General features: G+C 38.0%; 1 protein-coding gene and 1 pseudogene across 1 annotated transcript in view; both read right to left on the bottom strand.

Annotated features, from left to right (window-relative positions):
* The window catches only part of LOC146001365 (pickpocket protein 28-like), a 45,334-nt gene extending 26,876 nt beyond the window's left edge, over positions 1–18,458 (bottom strand). Inside the window, exons 1-4 of the mRNA XM_083138680.1 lie at positions 18,286–18,458; positions 10,740–10,970; positions 3,890–4,013; positions 2,315–2,466 (exon numbers count right to left, since the gene is read on the bottom strand). Coding sequence (XP_082994806.1) covers positions 2,315–2,466; positions 3,890–4,013; positions 10,740–10,970; positions 18,286–18,452 — 674 coding nt within the window. The 5' untranslated portion in view covers positions 18,453–18,458. The remainder of the gene's footprint in view (positions 1–2,314; positions 2,467–3,889; positions 4,014–10,739; positions 10,971–18,285) is intronic.
* LOC146001763 (puff-specific protein Bx42 pseudogene) lies at positions 12,075–18,026 on the bottom strand (annotated as a pseudogene).
* Positions 18,459–19,493: the final 1,035 nt, after the last annotated feature.

The following is a 19,493-nucleotide window of genomic DNA, read 5'->3' as shown; positions in this document are numbered from 1 at the left end:
TTGAGGGGGCAATGTTGATAACTGTGCAGAGCAAGTATTTTTATGTGTATATGTGAAGTATTGCAGATTATATTTTCTATGGCATTTAGGGCAAATTTTTGTGGGAGTTCTGCATTTGTCTGGATTACAATTCCTTTGATGCTTAGCCCAATTGGGGCTAGATATATTCTTTTTGCATTGATTACAATATTTTTGATTTGGCATTTTTGTTGTTGTTTATTATATACAATTTCCTGGGGTCCAAATCAAAATTCTATGCTTAATAAAAAATATCAGTTGGGTTCAGCAGTGTGATTTGTATATTTTGTGTGTGTGTATGTGTGTTAATATTTTTGGCTTTGGTATTTATATAAAATTTCTTGGGGTCCAAATCAAAACTTTATACTTAATAAACCTATGACAGGTTGTCAAAAATTCTGTATATTAAATCAAATAGATTTGTAATTCAATTTATACAAATCTGCAATATTTTTGTGTTTAAAAAATATGAGCAGCACTGCAACAACACATCTGTACTCTTCAACAACTTTTTCAATACTGGCTGATATGCAATGCAAAATCTCTTTATATACCCTAAGCACGGACCGCATTGAAAACATCTGAAACAATAAGCCAATCAGAATTTAACACGTCATCACATTATGTCATAAGCAACCAATCAGAAAACAACACGTGTCTAATGCATAATATTGGGTAATAATTTGTTGCAAAACATAATGCAACAGAAATAAAGCAGAAATAGGCCACAAGTGGACCGGAAGTAAATATATGTGTGTGTGTGTGGGTGGGTGTGGGTGTGTGTGGGTGTGGGTGTGTGTGTGGGTGGGTGTGGGTGTATGTGGGTGGGTGTGGGTGGGTGTGGGTGGGTGTGTATGTAGGTGGGTGTGGTCAAGGTCAAGGTCAAGGTCAAGGTCAAGGTCACGGTCAAGGTCAAGGTCATGGTCAAGGTCAGGGTCAGGGTCATGGTCATGGTCAAGGTCAAGGTCAAGGTCAAGGTCAATGTGTGTGTGTGTGTGTGTGTGTTAATACGTTTGCGTAGTTTTAGGTGTGGGCAAAAAAATATCAAAAAGGGGCATATTTTTGACAGGTTTATGGACAACAATCTCACAGAAGTGCCTTTTATAAGTGTAGGCAAATCAATCTGAGGGGGGTCATACTTTCTCAGGAAATTCCCGAGGGCATTTTTACAAAAATCTTGGATTAAACGGGGTTCCACACTTGAGCAAAAAGCTCATATGGGCATGTTGAGCAAGTTTTAAGTGTAGGCAAATCTGCATGAGGGGGGCTCATACTTTCTGGCACTGGTTATATCACAAATACAACTACTAATAATATTGTCATTGTCACAAATATTATTTTTATGGAAATTCACACAGACAATACTCGTTTATTTTAATTAATTAATTAATTAATTTTATTATTAATTAATTTAATTAATTTGCGGTTTATTTTCGTCAAGTACAAGGTAGACATTTTACAGCCAAGTCACGAGTAAAAATGCACAGTCCTTAACACCAAAGTTCTACTTACCAATCGACACGAATGTAAAGCAATTTGTTGATAGAGATGACAAGGTACATCGTAATCGGCTATTTCAACTCCATGGAATATGAAATTAAATTCTTTCGAATATCTGCATTTCGGGAAAATGACTTCATAATATGTACGCCACGAAACATTTTTTCCCCTTCATGACACTATTTAAATTTTATTAGTATACAAAAATAAACTTGTGTACACAATCCAACGTTTGACGTCCAGCCTCACATGCGATATGTTGATGCTCGTGTTGCGTTGCACATAAAACGTATTTATGTTACTTTTCTGTGTAAATTAATGCCATTTCGTGACTGCAAATCACTCCACAAATATAACTGTTTCCATCAATTCACTTACCGCCTTTCTAGAGAAACAAATCTACACAATATATTCCAAAAACTAACTAAGCCGCATTACTTTCATAACAAAATTAGCCGCTGTGTCGATCGCACTGCCATCTACTTGTCATCGTCTCGGGGAACCAGTTTCTTGGGTCGTTTTCCACACTACGTTATTCAAGGCGCTGTAGTATTGAGTAAATTACCTGTCCAACCTTGATGGAACCATAGCTAGATGTTGACAAGCATATGTTTTTCTTTATTTCATATGTTATGTAATATTTAGCAATATTAATGTATAAATATAGTTACACATAATATTATCCCCCAATTGTTAAACAGCATGCCCTTTATGAAAATGCAGGGTAGATACTTAGAGAGTAGAAGGAAATATATCTAATGCATAACTGCATCATGAGACAGAAAACGTCACTTACACGTTCTCCAAATACATAGCCTTCGGTGGTAGATTGTTGAATACGTAACAAAGTCCGTCGTCTGTAACAATTGGTGTAAACATATCTGTACAGTTAACACCCTCCGATCTCCATATACAAATTGGAATCATGTCTGTCAGCGCTTGACCAGCCTGTGAACGATAAGCGATGAAGTTTAGTTTTGATCAATTCGCGTACATTATGTGTGCTTTCGGTGGATATATACAGAGAGAATTTTCATCTGAACTTCATAGCTATTGTGGAATTTATTTAATAAATATCAAAATAAAAGAAACTCTTAAATTATTCACTAAATTTTTCAATTTTCGATTCATAAGGGTTGCCCAAATGAAAGTGAGACTTGTTTTTTTTTGTAATGATTTATTGGTTGGAATATATGAAAATACAGAAAGTAAAAGTGATTCATGGTAGACATGGACCATAGAGGAGAAGGTCTAAATATGGGTGAAGGTTTAAATATGGGTGTTGGAGTTATCAGCGATGCCGGGTCCTGCAGCCTGGCGGAGGCTATGGCAAATGGTTATCTGTCAAGGACAAAGGTTGCGACGCCAATTCGCAAGAGAAAGTGGTGGTTAGTTTCGGCCTTGGACGCTCTTGTAGAATTGCGACCTCCGAAAACTTTTTGCAGGTATGTTTTAACTCAACGTTTTCTGAATTCTCATCTGCTTTGTATAAGTGATGATATTAGCGGTACATAAAGCAAATGTGGGCTTTTATAATTCCATGATTTGTTTGTAAAATATGTACCACAGAGAGCAAAAATAAATTGATGAAGAAATATAGCGTGGTGGTCTAAATATGGGCTATGACATGAGGTCTAATGTTGAGATCACATTTTCAACAAATATTTGAATGTTTTTCTTAATTTCGATTTTTACTATTCCGCGTGATTTTCAAAACAACAGATTATTCATAAATATGAATTTTATAATGTTTTAGCGATAAATGACTGTTCTTTTTAATTTTAATTGCTTTTTGTGATATAACCACTAGTAGCCCATATTTATACCACAATTTTGAAATATATCATTTTAACATTTTTTGGAAATTGCTTTTTTCTTTAAAAAAATGGAGACCTTCTATACTTAGCATCCTATTACATTTAAGTATATATTTCATAGATATGCATTTTAAAGGCAGGTGCTTCACATATTAATTTTTTCCCTTCGAAAATGACAACATAAAAAGGGGGCCAATATTTAGACCTTTTCCTCTACCAGTCTGCTTTCTTACATACTACACCACCTACCAAAGCAAACACAAAGCTGTTCGTAGTTAATCTACGACGCTACAACAATAGTCTTAGTTTCATTTGGGCAACCGTTATATTATAATAAATTATGTAAATTATACATAAATATTATAAATATAAACCCAATGTGTTAATATTTCAGGTTATATTGAGAAATAAAGGCGAAAAGATGACATTGGTCACAGAACCTTAAAAGATTTAAATAATCGTATCATTTGTATCAAAGGATATTGAAATTTAATTAGATAATCTTTTTTAAAAAAAATATGTAACTTATTTATCTTTCTACAATTAGCACATACCTCATGCAGGTATGTAAGGAATGCGTCATCCACATAGCTGACATTGGAAGAAGAAAAGTCGCTATTGTCCTTAGTTCTCCAATTTGACAAGCATGCCAACTCAGTATAAAAAGCTCTTTTGTCACTGAAAATTATAATAATAATTAATAATGCCAGAAATAAACCCAGATGCAAATAAGTTCTTTTTATTTTTTTTTCAAAATGCACATTTCTCGAATTTCTGTAATTAATTGTCGAATGTTAGAAATAAGCAAAGTATAGATGGCAAGAAATGAGTGATTTCTGTTCATCTTGTGCAATCGAAACCAAACTATTACAATGTTTAATTTACATAGCGAAAAAAAACATTCAATTATTTCCAAGGTTTGCAGACGTAATTGTATAAATTTTTACTTCACTTTAATATCGCTTCAATGGAATAATACTGCGCAAAAATGTTGTAGCTATAAAATTCCATATAATCTAAATACCATCTATACAATTCAGTATACATACTGATTTCAGTAACTACTGATGAAGCACCATGATATTATAAAATGTGTCTCAAAAATAAGGGATTTTTTTGAAATCGTAACTTGGCAACACTGCGAGGAATGTGGCGCCACGTAACATACAAGACATGAAGTAGGCGCCATGCCATTGATGCACAGCGTGTTATAAGAATAACGACCCTCACAAAAATAAGGGCCCATGATGCCGGACGATGACACTGCACTCGATACAGTCACTGTTGCTATGTAACGGCACTTCATTCAGTATACGCGGGTTTTCAATGGCCCAATATCGGAAATTTTGCTTCTTCACGAAGCCATTGAGATGAAAATGGGCCTCGTCTGACATCTACAAACATTCAATTGCAGCATTAAGACAGATGTTTGGCCAAACAGTAGCCATCTTCCTGACGTCATCTTCAATACATGACGGCCACCTTGTGAATGAATAACATGTTTACAATTAATTGCATACCCTGTACTATTCATCTCCATGAATACACTTGCTTCTTCTCTTATTTTCCATTTCAAAATGTCCCATATTTTTAGACACCCTTTATAAATTATATGATTCTCCCAAGAGCCATAAGTTAGCAACCAGAAGCGATATGAATTTGCCCTTCAAATAAGACGAAGAAAGTTATGAGAATCAACTATAGTTTAGTAAGAATTATTATGCATTTGATTATACGTTTGGCCCGACCCTGTGGCCGAGTGGCGAGTCGGGGTCTAACTGCACACGCGGCCGCGTGCAGATCGTGTTTTCGCTTTCGCTGTTTTCCGTGTGGCAGGTAAGGCAAAATACTCTTGAGTTGAATTGAGCAAGCTCTGTTTTGGAGTACGTACATGCTAAGTGAGAAAGACTAGAAGGAAGACAAACATGCCGGTACAGAGACAAAATACGTTGAAATTTATTTTTCGTAGTGTAAAATCTAGACCTACTTCGCTGGATTTACATAAGTGGTTTCATAACACGTACGGTGTGACATCGAACCAAGTTCAAAGTTTTGAAATTGATTACTATCGAAACTGTGTATTTGTGAAATTTGTAACGAAAGTTGTGGGTGAGCGATTATTAAATGATTATGGAGCCGAAGTGCCCTATTATGATGCAGACGGACGGCATAAAATAGATGTGGAATGGGCAGATCAGCAGAGTGTTTTTGTAAGTGTGCATGTAGTGCCAGACGAATTAAGCCACGATGCGATTTGTAATGTAATTAGTGAATACGGTGAAGTGCTGAACGTAAAGGAAGAGAGGTATTCAGAAGAACATATTTATAGAACACGAACGGGGCGCATTGTGTTTAAAATGGCCCTGCGGAAAGCAATCCCTTCGTACATTACCATACAAGGAGACAGGTACTGGGTAACTTATTCTGGTCAAGTACGTACGTGCAGTGGGTGTGATTTGGAGGGACATAACTTCTCAGAATGCCCCTCGCGACGACCCCGCTTTAATAGAACTGGACGAGTCCCTGTTAATTTGACCACTGGAACGACCCCTATGGTATCTCAACCTACAGTACTTCCAGTACTGACAAGACCCCAAAACTCGAATACAACATCAAGAGAAGAGGTCAATTGCCATAGATCCAACCCCCATCTCACGAATGAAACAATAGAGACACCCGCTACGGATCCAGAGCGTCAAACACAGTTAACACCAAACGACCCAAGCCAAAAGAAGAGCACCGAAAAAGACAAAATACATAACGAACAACAAGGTGAAAGTGTAGGTGAAAATGAAGAGAGTAGCCAACCTTCCAGCTCCAACTCCAACCCCTTAACAACACTAGATGGACCTGACAAGGAACAACACACCTCAGGAATTCCCTCAGAACTCGGAAATGAAGCAGACAAGAAGATAGAATTCCAGAAAGTAGACACGGGCACAGAAGGTGGATCCGGGGATGAATCGAAAACAGAGGATGAATTTCCGGCAATTAACACGGATAAAGGACAACGACGCTCTTCAAGACAAAAGCGATCCAGACCACGATTCGTCCCGCCAATAAGCAAGAAGAAAAAACCCGGGGGAGCTCTGCCTCAACATCCACAGGTATCTGGGGAGTCCTGAGTCCACACCCATGGGTATCTGCACTAACAGAAGAAAGGAAGGAGTGACCACCCCTAGTGTAGTATCCAAAGTTATTTGTCGTGTGCGTCATAGAAAAAAAGAAGAAAAATACTGCAGGTGTACATTCTATAATATTTCTTCGAGAGAGTGGAGTGGATACTGACAACACTAAACATGATTATAAACAGGTTAGTTAAAAAAAAAAATAGGCAATGTACCTAAAGGTAACAGTGTTAATAGCACTAAATTTTCCACAAACTGATTTCCTGGGCAGAGTAGTAATGTTGAGGAGGTTAAGTAATTTTTGTAAGAGTGTAATGATTGTGGTTATAAGAAGGGCTTTTGATAGGGGACTGATAGGTATGATAGAGTGATCGAGTATATATATTTTTTTTTTGTATATATAAGTTTCTTCTTTTTGTAAAGAAGATCAACGATTTGTACCACTCTGTTCCATTTACTTGATGTGGTACTTTTGTCATCTATTGGTCTTATTGTATTGTGGTGTAAATGTCGGGTATAATGGTTACAAGGAGAGCCTTGGCAATAAGGGGGATACAGCGTCCCTGATAACATGTAGGACGATTACAATAAATATGTTTACAACACTCAGAATAGGCACGATTAACATTAACAAACTACAAAACAGGAATAAACAAGAGGCGCTGGGTGACTTTTTTATCCAGTCGTCTCTCGATATAGCCTTTCTCCAGGAAGTTCAAGTGATAAATTTTGAACTGCCCCCATCTATAGTAGTATATAATAATGCAAATTGTCAGGCAACGGGGACTGCGCTTCTCGTGAAAAATACGGTGCCCATCACTAACGTTGTGTGTCATCCTAATGGGAGAATTATATGTGCGAAAGTGGCAAATGTTTGGATATGCAATATATATGCCCCATCAGGTACAAATCAGAGATCACAGAGGAACAATTTTTTTGCGACAGATGTGGCGGCTGAACTGCAAGGTGTAAAGGAACATATCATTTGTGGCGGCGACTTCAATTGCGTCTTGCTTCCACAAGATCAACGTCCTGGTTTTGCAACATCTAATTCCCTCCAAAAATTGGTGTCTGGTTTTAAATTGGTGGACGTTTGGACTGATAAATATTTTGATAAGCAGGGGTATACTTATATTAGAGACAATTGTGCGTCCCGGCTAGACCGGTTCTATGTTACCCCGGCACTGCGTCAGAAAGTTACTTCGATTTCTCTCACCCCTACATGTTTTTCGGACCACCTGGCGGTAATAATGGCAATTAACATTGATCTTCCTTTAGTGCCTATGGGATATGGGTATTGGAAAATGAATACGTCCATTTTGTCTGATGAGGAATTTAAACGAGCATTTCATGAGCAATGGAGATTTTGGGAGACGCATCGCCTTCGACGTACTGACATCCTTCGGTGGTGGGAGGAAATCCTAAAACCGGCAGTTAAACGTTTCTGTATATCATTCTGTAAAGAGAGGTCTCGTGACTGGAATAATAAATATCACTTTTATTATCGTGTGTTGCGTGAATTAATAGAAGAAGCATCGGCAGGACGACCGGTTCATACGGAAATTAAACGTATACAAGCAATACTCTTAAATATGACCGCCCACAAACGTATGGGTGCAAAAATTCGAAGTAGACTGCCTCAGTTTGACCCTGAAGAAGCGGTGTCGATTAGTCACGTGATACAAGAACGACAAAATGCACAACGGAAACTCATTACTGAACTCGCAGATGGAGCGGGTAATAAAATCATAGCACCTAAGGACATACAACGTACAATATATGAGCATTATGTTCGGATGTTTTCGCAGCACCAACCTGCCAATTCAAATTATGATTCTGTTGTGGATGCAGTTACGGAAGTACTTTCCGATGATGATAGAACTAAGCTTGATGAGGATTTCACATTCGAAGAAGTATATAAAGCGGTGAAAGCGGCAAAGCCTTTCTCCGCCCCTGGTGTGGATGGGCTTCCTACATGCTTCTTTCAAACATTTTGGACGCTAGTGGGGCAGACTTTAACTGAGTGGGTCAACGCGGCCTTTCAGCAACATAAAATGGGCAAGACTTCCAAGACAGGTATTATAGTATTAGTACCGAAATGTGCAAAGCCGACAGAGATCACTCATTATCGCCCCATTACACTCCTGTGCAACGACTATAAAATTTTCACACGATGTATGCTTGCACGTTTAATGTCGTACTCAAGCAACTTGGTGGGGGACATGCAATATGTATATGGTGAAAATAAAAACATTTATGCAGTGTTGCAAACGCTGCGTGAAGTGGTTACCAGTAATCATAATAAGAAAAATTTAAAGGATCAAGCGATTTTAGCTTTGGATTTCGAACGTGCATTTGATTCGCTGAACCATAATTATATGTTTCATGTTTTCCACAAAAGGGGCATACGGGGGAATTTTCTCTCAGCACTGCAAGGGATATATAACAATGCTGAATCGAAAATACAGCTTAATGGGTTTCTGACAAAATCGCTTAGCATTGTCACAGGTGTCCGACAGGGAGATCCCTTATCCATGTTGGCTTTTTGTATTTCCCTAAGTCCCCTGCTTGCCTCTTTGGAAGCACGGTTACAAGGAATAACTATTCTGTCAAAGTCGCTAAAAGTTTTAGCTTATGCGGATGATGTCAGCATTTTGGTTCAGTCACCTGTTGATGTGGACACGGTTCATAAACTAACGACGGAATTTGGGGTGTATTCAGGCCTTCACATAAATGTAAAGAAATCATGTTTGATGTTTTTAAATAATTCTCCACCACACACACCAGTTCAACACTTCCCTGTTGTCAACATTGTAAAAATACTTGGTGTAGTATTTACGCCTTCTTTGCAAGGAATGATACAAGTAAATTATGATCGAGTGATTGGGAGTGTAAAAGCAGTGCTACAAATTAATAAGTTTCGAAACATTAGCTTGCAATCACGAGTCACGTTTGTTAATGTGTATGCTCTTTCGAAAGTGTGGTTTATAGCCAAAATACTTCCGATGCGAATGCTGGATGTAGCAAAGCTGAAAAGTGCAGTGAACTGGTTTGTTTGGAATGGGCAGTTGTTACGTGTAAATCACGAGACCTTGTGTTTAGATAATGCTGGGGGAGGCTTGAATCTTGCACACGTGCACCACAAGAGCCAGGCGCTCCGCATTCAAGCGGACATAGAGACGATGATTCAGAGCCCTGATAGCCTTACAAGTCATGTTCTTCGAGACTGCTTGGCCCATATACAGTTGGATCCCCCCATAAACGTGACTAACCTCCCCCCCAACCTTAGGTACCTCCGTGATACCTTAGTAGAGATCTGCTATGGCTTGTTACAAACTCCTACCCTGCCTGTTCCAGTGGTGTCGCACATATACAGAAGAATGCGTGTAGCGTCTCAACAGGCTGTTAAGATCGTTGCAAGACACCCGGAAGGTCGTTGGCCTGTGGTGTGGAAAAATATACACGCGAGGCATCTCGCAACAAGAATACGATCGGCGTGGTTCGTTATAGTGCATCAAATACTGCTGACTCGAGTGAAACTCTATGATCTGCACATGGCAGATTCATCATTATGTTTAATATGTAACGTGCCTGATAGTTTAGTGCATAAGCTCAGTGAATGCTTAATAACCGCTACGTCATGGAAATATGTTGCGAAACTCGTAAGTGTCATCTGTCGTACCAATGAGAAGAATATTACAATTGATCATCTTCTGTTTCCCAATTTTAGTTATTTCCCTAAAAAGAAACAGAACAGTGTATTGTGGTTACTGGGGCAATATGCTTGGTTTGCCTCTACTTATCAGCAAGTTGACTTTCATGAACAATTTGTGCATTATTTAAGGCACACATTTCAAAATATGTCGGCAAACAAAAAGAACAATGTCTATGCGAATTTTCTAAATGTAATATATCCTAGTATGTAAAACCTGTATAGTAATCATGAAAAGTTTGTTATAATCAGATGTAAATAGTAAAGGAAATAAAAAAAAAAAAAAAAGTGGTTAGCACATCGCGCTGCGACGCCAAGGGTCCCGGGTTCGAATCCCGGTCGGGCTTGGTTGTTTGTGAATGTCCATTCATCAATTTCATCATTTCATCACTCATCCCCATCTTCGCAAATTAGCCAAGAGGCACAAAACGCGAAGTAAAATAAACTAAATCAAATCAAATCAAAGATTATACGTTTGTAAAAATTGTCAAGAAATAGCAATGAATATCATTTTAAAAACAAAAACAATTCTACAAATAGACAAGAATGTTATGAGATACACACCTGCTTTGTTCATCAGAGCTGTTCAATAAAAATTCTGTATAGTTGAATACAGATTGGCGCACCTTATTTGTACTGCAAATGGTTACGGCTGGAAAGGGAATATCCGAGATTGGAACCGATGTCTCTCCAAGGGAGACTATCACAGGCGACCTTTGCCATTTTTTCCAGACGCCATTTATTAGGTATACGCATGTAAAGAGTGCCAAGGTGAAGGCCAATATCCAGAAGAATCTACGGAAACAAGACATTGAGATTTTACCATATGGACCAATATCGATGAATATATGTTTCACGAGTATATTAAAAACTGCTTATGAACAAAATATAAAACCTTCCGTCTGGCATACTATATACTCTGTTCCAGCTAACTGTAGAACAGGCAAACGAAATCAAGTCTCTGCGCAAGTAGTGACGCGAGACGGCTCCACCAATGAACACGTGATTGGAACTGCGTGGAGTGGGGGAAAACTACTGGCTTCCTAGCAGCGTGTACTGGTTCGCTCTGGCCACTCGATTTCCCTCGCTTCTCTGACGCGGCCTTGCTCCACAGTTAGCTGGGACAGGGTATAAAGATTTACGGTACAAATAAGGAAAGTCACAATCGTAATGTTGGACATGGAAAGCGTGGTAAGTATGTAGGCGTTAGTTTCAAGTTTGCAACACACACACAAAAAGAAATACTTGCGTACAGCCAAGGGCGTATCCAGGGTGTGTGGGCCCAGGGGGTCCGGACCCTCCCCAAAATCCCCTTCTTCTTTTTGAAAATACTATGATAGATTCAGCATACTTTCCGATGAGGCACTTGATGTTGCAGGTATAAAAATTATTTCTGTGTATACAGTTTGTGAATTACAAAAATAACACGCACAATTTTTTTTTTTTTTTTAGTTTTACACTGGGTAGTAATACATCAGCTGAAAATCTGACTTCAGTGAGAAACAGTTTTGATGCAGTAAGTGAAGTTGCTGTTTTTTTTAGAAATAATACATGCAGAGGTGAAATAATAAAAACAAATATATTGCATTATGTAGCAGACAGTAAAAATAAACTATTGTTAGTGTGCGAAACTCGATTTCTAGAAAAACATGATTTACTTCATGTTCTTGTTAAATTTCTTCAACCTTGTCAGTTAAGTGGAGCTGTCCGAGTGAACCATCCCAAGCAAGTGATCTTCTAGCTGTAGTTGAAAAACGGACTCTCTTAATTGTACTCTTTATCTGAGAAGGTTTTCAGTTGTATTGTACAGTTCTCAAAGTATTTAGAACGCTCATCACAATTTAGCCTCTTTGTTAGCCAAGAGACGTCACAGAATTGCTTCAGAGAGTTCGAAAGATTTCAGATGAAGAGTGCATCCAAATATTTCAAAACTGCTTCTGAAAGTGTCAACAGACTTTAAATTCTGAAATTATGATTTTTTAAAAATGATAACTTTCCTCGTACTATTATAGAGAGGGCACGCGCCATTGATGCCTGGCTGGATCCACAAATTTTATTTCTGGATACGCCCCTGCGGACAGCATAGTTAAGTAAAACTTATTAAGAAATGATTGCACATTGGACATGTACGGAGAAGGTTGATTGATTGAAGATACTGGGTTTGAATCCTGACCTGGGCTTGGATGTTCCTTTGTGAATGAATCTTCATCAATTTCTTATCAATCATCCTCATCATAGCAAACAACCTAAATGGTCAAGGATTGCAAGTAAAGATATTATCATTTTCAGAACTTCCAATATTTCTGCGACTGTGCAAATTTTGTAACTTTTATTTCTCCCGTTGTCTGGCATTAAAATTTGCTACGGAAGTGTGCAAGGGGAAAATAGATATGCTTAAAACGTTATATAAGTGAACATTTCTCGAACTCGTGCACAAAACAATATTTGCGTGAAGTTTAATATGTCTTGTACAAGTCTGTGCGCAGTGAATATACGTATGTAAACATAGAGGATAATATCGTACTGTAAGAAACTGTCTGAAGCTTTATTTTAAAAAATGGCTATGTCAAGAGACAGGATTGTAACGCAATTTTTCGGAATGCAATAACAAATTAAATGTGGACTTTGTGTGAACTTTTTATAGATGGACGATTGGATAAAATACACCAAGACGTGTTTATTCTATCTAGTTTATAAACATTGTTTTGCGTTTTCCCGCCAATTAATTCAATATGACGTAAGCTCGTTTTGTAAAGAAAGAAATGCTATTCTGATAGGCTAACAACTCTTTTATCTTGAGAAGTGTACACGTGCCATCAGATGAAAGCATTCATGGCAAGTTAAATAATAACCATGGTTTACCAAACTTCAGTTAAAGATCTCCCAATATTTGCATTTTCCCTTAACGAGTACGTTATGGTTCAAGATAGACGCTTCACTTCTTCATGTAAATATGAGTCGACAGAAAAAGTAGACTTGTGTTAATAAGGAAACACAATGTTGAGACATGAAGCAAGATTGTATCATTCTCATGCAATGTCTGAAGGGCTATTATTCTGTTATCAACAAAACGTCTTTCGTAACATATGTACTCGGCATCCTGACGTGTATTGATCTCCAATAATGATACTACGTAAGATAAATGTTTCGTATCTTAAACGAAAGCGTATGTTGGCAGAGGGTCAACGATTTGGAATTTGTTCTTTCGGCGTATTGTCCACTCGAAGCTCGGTCTAATGAAGTTGTACTTGCTGTTTAAAGTTGGATCCGAATCACTGTGTAATGTATAGTTAAAGTCTTGATTCGAACAACAGTCCGTATCTTTGACACAGCTCGAGAGGAAGCCGCGTATCTGGTTTCCAACCAGCACCTGTGTTCCTGAAAAGCGCTGCTGTTGACACTCCTAAGGTATCCACATTGTATAAGAAAATAGCACAACACAGTAGTAACACAACCTAGCAAAGATAACGCAACCGCAACCTCACGCTTAGAAATCTCTAAAGAAAACTGAGTTGGCAACATCTCATTTACTCCATGTGGACTTGACAAGAGGTGTCAGTCCTAAAAAGGACGCTATTGGTGGGAAAGGTTTTGTGGGGTGGATATACAGGGCCCACACGGAAGTGAGGGATGCTTGTTTACTCCTGTAACAGAGGGAACTGATCTTTCGGAACTTTCTTTGAAGTAAAGTGGCGCTCGAATCAGGACTTCAACTTTACCTCCACCGGGAACGGAATTGTGGACACCTTGGTTACGTATTTGCCTTAGAAAATGACCCATTTAGTACCTGATACCAGCCAGAAATGTTGGGACTGGTCTGGTTGATTGATTTGCTTCCATTTTTGATTGAAGTACACTTTATGAAGTACACTTTACACAACAAGGTGTAAGCCTTGTTGTTTGTGTGTGTGATATCTTACACATGCACAAGACTACAAACACGTAGGCTCAAAATTAAACAATATAACTTTAATGCATGGAAGTCATTCACGTACATCTTACACACTGTTACTATGACAACCAATCAATAACATGCTATACAATACATATTCTTCTTCTTCCTCTTATCATGCGTCTATCATCTCCTCCTTGATTTTTTTTTTTTTTTTTTTTTTTGCTGGTTTCACCATATTTATCAGGAGGTCTCCTAAGTCTATTCGATCTTCTGATTGGTGTGTGCCCAGCGTCTGTATATGGTTGGTTTTGGTTATCTCTTCCCTCTGCATCCTTAGGTCTATTGGTAGCTCTTTTAGCTAGAGTCAAGAACTGGTTCAGACCGAAAGGATGGGCTTCATCTTTCTCACACTGAACAGGTCCGCTGCGTGCTGCTCCACGGTCCATGCCACTGAATTCCTTGTCTGGGACAAATCTGTTTGTTTTCATTATTTTCTCCAAATCATCTCCATACACATCCTTGTCCAGATCTCTTGATGGTCTGTAAATATGTTGGCCCAGAGTTCCTGCATCCCTCCAAGGTTTATCATACACGTTGTACGCTTTGTCAAATCGGTACCCACTGATTGGTTGAACAGCCTCTGGTCAAACTCAGTGTCTTCACTGCCCATGCTCTTAGCTGGCATTCCAAGGGCAATCTTTTCACTAATGTCCCTCTCCCTGTTTCTCTGGAGCTTCGATCTTTTATCAGGATCTGCTCTGGCCAAATTTGTTTTGCGTTGTCTATCTTTACGTGTCTCATATAGCAGTTGGTCAAGTTCCCTTGATTCATCATCCTTAGCTGCCATTGACTGTGTTCGAATTCCAGCTCTCTCTTCTCTCGCCTTCTGAGCCAACTGCCTCAGATGCTCTTCTTTCTTCTCCTTTCCTTCTGGTCAAGTTTCTTCTTCAGCTGCGCTTTCAAACCTTCACTTTCCGGTATTTTAGTATTAATGTCTGCGTTATTATTTCGTCTGGACCCCGTATTTGTGAACACTGGGTTACATTGTGCTAACAAGTTCCTCCAACCTGGATGAATACTGTCGAACCATGGACGTCCAATCAACGGATAACGCAGTTCTTCTTCACACAATATCACCGGGAATGTATACAATACATCATTCAATGATAAATCAATGAAAGCTTGACCTTTTAACTTCAACGTATTATTATTCACACCTCGTAACTTTTGCGTAGTGAATTGCGTTCGCCGATGAGGAAACAATTGTTTGAAATACTTATAATTGAACAGAGTAACTGTGGATCCAGTATCTAGTTCACATTGTACAATTAGCTTATCAATATTCAACCCAACTACGCAAATGTAAACAGCACATATTATATTGCTCACAACTTTGGGGAAGGTTAAATTCACATGACATGAACAGCAGCTATTACATTCTTTATCTGTATCTTCACTGCCCCTGTTGCGACCTTCCTTTGGACAGAAATCTGTGACTTTGATGTCATCTGCGTCAAAGGTCAACAGATCCCAAGGTTTGGGAACGAATGGGAGTTTCATTGCTTTGCCGGGGGTGAAATGTAGGCTACTGTAAGCAAGCAAAATGATTGAATATTTTGCATTTCTTGTATGATATAAATATCTTTATCATCAGAAGTAGTATGGAGTGTGTACTAATGGATGATTTCAGTAGCAGTCAATTAACACTTCAAGAGATGTTTTAAAAGATATAGAGAAATGTAGTTGCTGTATGTTTCTAAATTTTATGTAATTTAATGCCCCCTCCCCCACCTACACATAATTTACCTTCATTTAATACTGTTCAACTTTTTAAAAATGGACTTGGATTACAAGTGAGCTCCCCTCTGGAGATCAATTCTAGCTACTGGCCTGTGGAGGAGGGTGTTTATGCAAATTATCCCAGCTTGGAAGGGGAAGGTGTGCTTTATGAAATTTGTCTTAGCTGGGGTATAACATCCCTCTGCATCGCTTACACTCCCCCCCTCACACACACACTCTTCGAGCACTGATGATCTATTAACAGAATGGCTCCTGTTTCATGAAAAAGTCTTTATGAAATATCAGTGGTCTATCGAAAAGAAATGGCATCCTTAAAATTATGAATACTATATTGACATACACATATTGACATGCACTAACACCAACATTAAGCTCCGTGCCCTTTCAGCAACAGCCTTTTGGGGGGTGGGGGTCGGTTCAGTTCTTCCAACCGGCATTTCATTGAGTGACAACTTTTTAGTGAATAAAGTCCCATTGCCGACTCTCAAGACTGGATTCCGCTGCTATTTCTTCGTAGCAGATTGCAATTGACCTTGTGATGTTAGGTCACCATCGACAATCTAGAGGTCCGGTTCAATCCCCATATTGAAATGATAAGTTTGCTTGAGTATATAATTCAATATTAATATTAGATTGATTGATTGAGTTGGTGTTTAAGTCCACTTTATGCACAGTAAGGCTAATCGGGACTGGACCTGCTGTTTAAAGTGCAATGTGCTCCCATCGGGTATCGAAAGGACTGGCCTGGTATCCAAGTGTGTGTCGTGAGAGAGCGAGCTCAGGTTTCAACTCTCCCCAACCCCCGAAATACCTTCGAAATAGTAGAACTAAAAACAAAACACAGTAAATGATAAAATTACTTTTCATCGTCTGCTTCTTTTTGTATCGAAATTTTTAAATCGTAATGTTGTCAGTTTCCTTCACTGGGGTGACTAGTTACGTAAACACTGTGTTATGGGGAAAACTTCATTAAACAGTAAATTTACTTCAGTAACAAGAATATATCTATGAAAGTCCACCAGCTCTGCAAGTGACGGAGAAAGTTTTGTTACACACTTCAAGAAATCATTATCTAGTTTAAGATAAAATTCAAGATTGTTTTAAGGCATTACATATTTAAATATACAGGGTAATTCAAAATAAATGGTCCAACTTTTCACAGATATTATGACGTTACTATTTATGATAGAAAATCAGCCAAGGCATCAATATAAAGAAACAGTCTGGAAGTTTTATTCCCACTTGACGGGCTTATTCTGTTTAGCCGATGCTCCACCAGGATCGCCAATGTCGTAAAATGGCTAATGACCAGTAGAAGGCGTATTGTGTGTTGGAGCTATCGAGAACTGATTCACTCACAATGGTGCAAAGACATTTCCGCATGCATTTCGGTAGTAATGCACACCCTTCCGAAAGATTTGCCAAAGTTACAACTGCGAATTGTCAGTGCCTTCGAAACCGTTGACAACGACTTGCTGTCTCGTGCATAGCAAGTACTTGATTATCCTTTGGACATTTTCCACGTTACACGTAGTTCCCATGTTGAATCTTTATAATGTGAGTCTTGTGAGTAAAACTTGCAAGAGTTCTTCTTCAATTGATGCCTTGTCTGATTTTCTATCATAAATAGTAACGTCATAATAACTGTGTAAAATTGCACCATTCATTTTGAATTACCCTGTATATTTGAAAATAAATTTATAGTGAAGGAAGGGATGCTAAATTGAGAGCAAGCCATTAATGTTCTGATTAATTCCAGACTAATTACTCTAAAATTCTAAATCTTCTCCTCAAAGTTCGGTAGCTAGATATCTGAGAGGACTGGTCTCGCTTCGTTCTAGTAAGTTCGAAATCGGTAAACATACGCGTTACAAGATGGCGGAATTTAATCTACAGTTAAATCTGCTTTAGAAAATCAAAAGGCACCATTGACGTACGGAAAAGCTATTTTAAATATGCGAGAAATTGCAAGACATTATAAATGACTGGAAAGTGAAAATGTTCACGGAAATGGTAGACATTATATATGAAAAACATTCCTAAACTTTGTACAAAATCTTATAAAAGGGGATATAACAGTTTATAACTTGAAAGCTTCATACTAGAGGACTCTGTTATCAAGTAATTCATAACTTGGATTTTCTTTCTTACAGCATTTTACAATTTTTCTATACTAATATCAGAAATCATGAAAAATATTAACTTCACATCCAGGTTTATTGCAATGCATAAAATCTTCAAAATAATCTAAACTTTATTATTTATACAAGTAAATTATCGTATTTAAATATTTATTTCCACAACAGTTAACAATTTTCGATATAAAAATCTTAGAAACATTTAACTTTTGTGTAACAATTCGATTCTCTTTCGAAATCAAATATGTTAATTTCTTAATTATATGAAATGACTCACCTTTCTGTTAGTGATCTGTCGTCCTCACCCACGTACCTAAGGCCATGTAGAGATGTGTGATCACAGTAGTCACCGACCTTGTGTAGAAGTCTATTAAGGTAGCCATGTTTAGGTTTCGTTTGTTCAGCACTACTTTTACTTGTGACGTGTATCACAACTGGAGTCATGCGATCAGTTGGTTTATTTACTTTACTGTAAAATAGAGAAATATTTTATTGTAAAATGTTTCGTAATAGTGCTCCTTCAGCAAATAAAGTTTAATAATTAAATTAACTTTTGCGTTGAATATGAATTTTAAATATGATAATTAGGGGTGTAATAAATACGTGTATATTCTTGCATGTTCTCCAGTTTCCACTAACACTTTACTAGGTAAGGTAAGGTTAAGTTGTGAATTTAAAGATTGTCATTTAGAAAAAGATTCCTAGGGTACTGAATTCGAAACTTATCCAAAGAAGATTGTTTTTGACATAAAATTTATGTTAGTTTACAGATTACAAGATGGCGGATTACAAGGTAATGTTATACATTCAACGTCGTGTAAATAGCCGCACTTGAATTTTGAAGCCTTTTGATTATGGAGCGTATAACAAACGCTACCTGTTACCCACTTTGTTTTGCTCCAACATTCAGAGGCATACTGATCTGTAGGGCATGGTGGCTTGTACTCCTGAGTTCGAAATTCGATCCTATTTTAAACATGCAGAAGAGATGTAAACTTGCTAAATTGAACTATTTGTGTTAAATTACATGAAAAAGTATTGAGCAGAAATTCATAATCAGGCTTTGAATAGAATTATACCCGAGCGTCTCTGCCTTGTAATAAAGGGGTCCCGAGTTCTATACTCGGTGGTGAAAATCCCACCTAAACGTGTAGGTTCAGTCCCGATTCCCGAGTTCGATACCCGGTGGAGGCACATGGCACAGTGGTTCGGATCCCACTTTAAACAGTAGGTCCAGTCCCGATTAGCCTTACTGTGCATAAAGTGGACTTAAAACAACAATTCAATCAATTCAAGTTACCTCTCAGTAACAACGGAACTGCTTATCAAGATGCATTGTGATTTTTCACTAAATTATAACAATAATAATTTCAATTTTAGTTTAGCGTTTCTTTTCTGACACTTCTGACTAATCGCGGCGATGAGGATGAGTGATGATATGATGAAGTTCATGAAGAGACAGGAGAGACAGTCACAACCATGCCC

The sequence above is a fragment of the Lepisma saccharinum genome, chromosome 17 (assembly GCF_977018435.1).
Source record: "Lepisma saccharinum chromosome 17, izLepSacc3.1, whole genome shotgun sequence".
Classification (NCBI taxonomy): Eukaryota; Metazoa; Arthropoda; class Insecta; order Zygentoma; family Lepismatidae; genus Lepisma; species Lepisma saccharinum.
The sequence above is the reverse complement of the archived record's forward strand: the minus strand, read 5'-3'. Positions and strand labels throughout refer to the sequence as shown.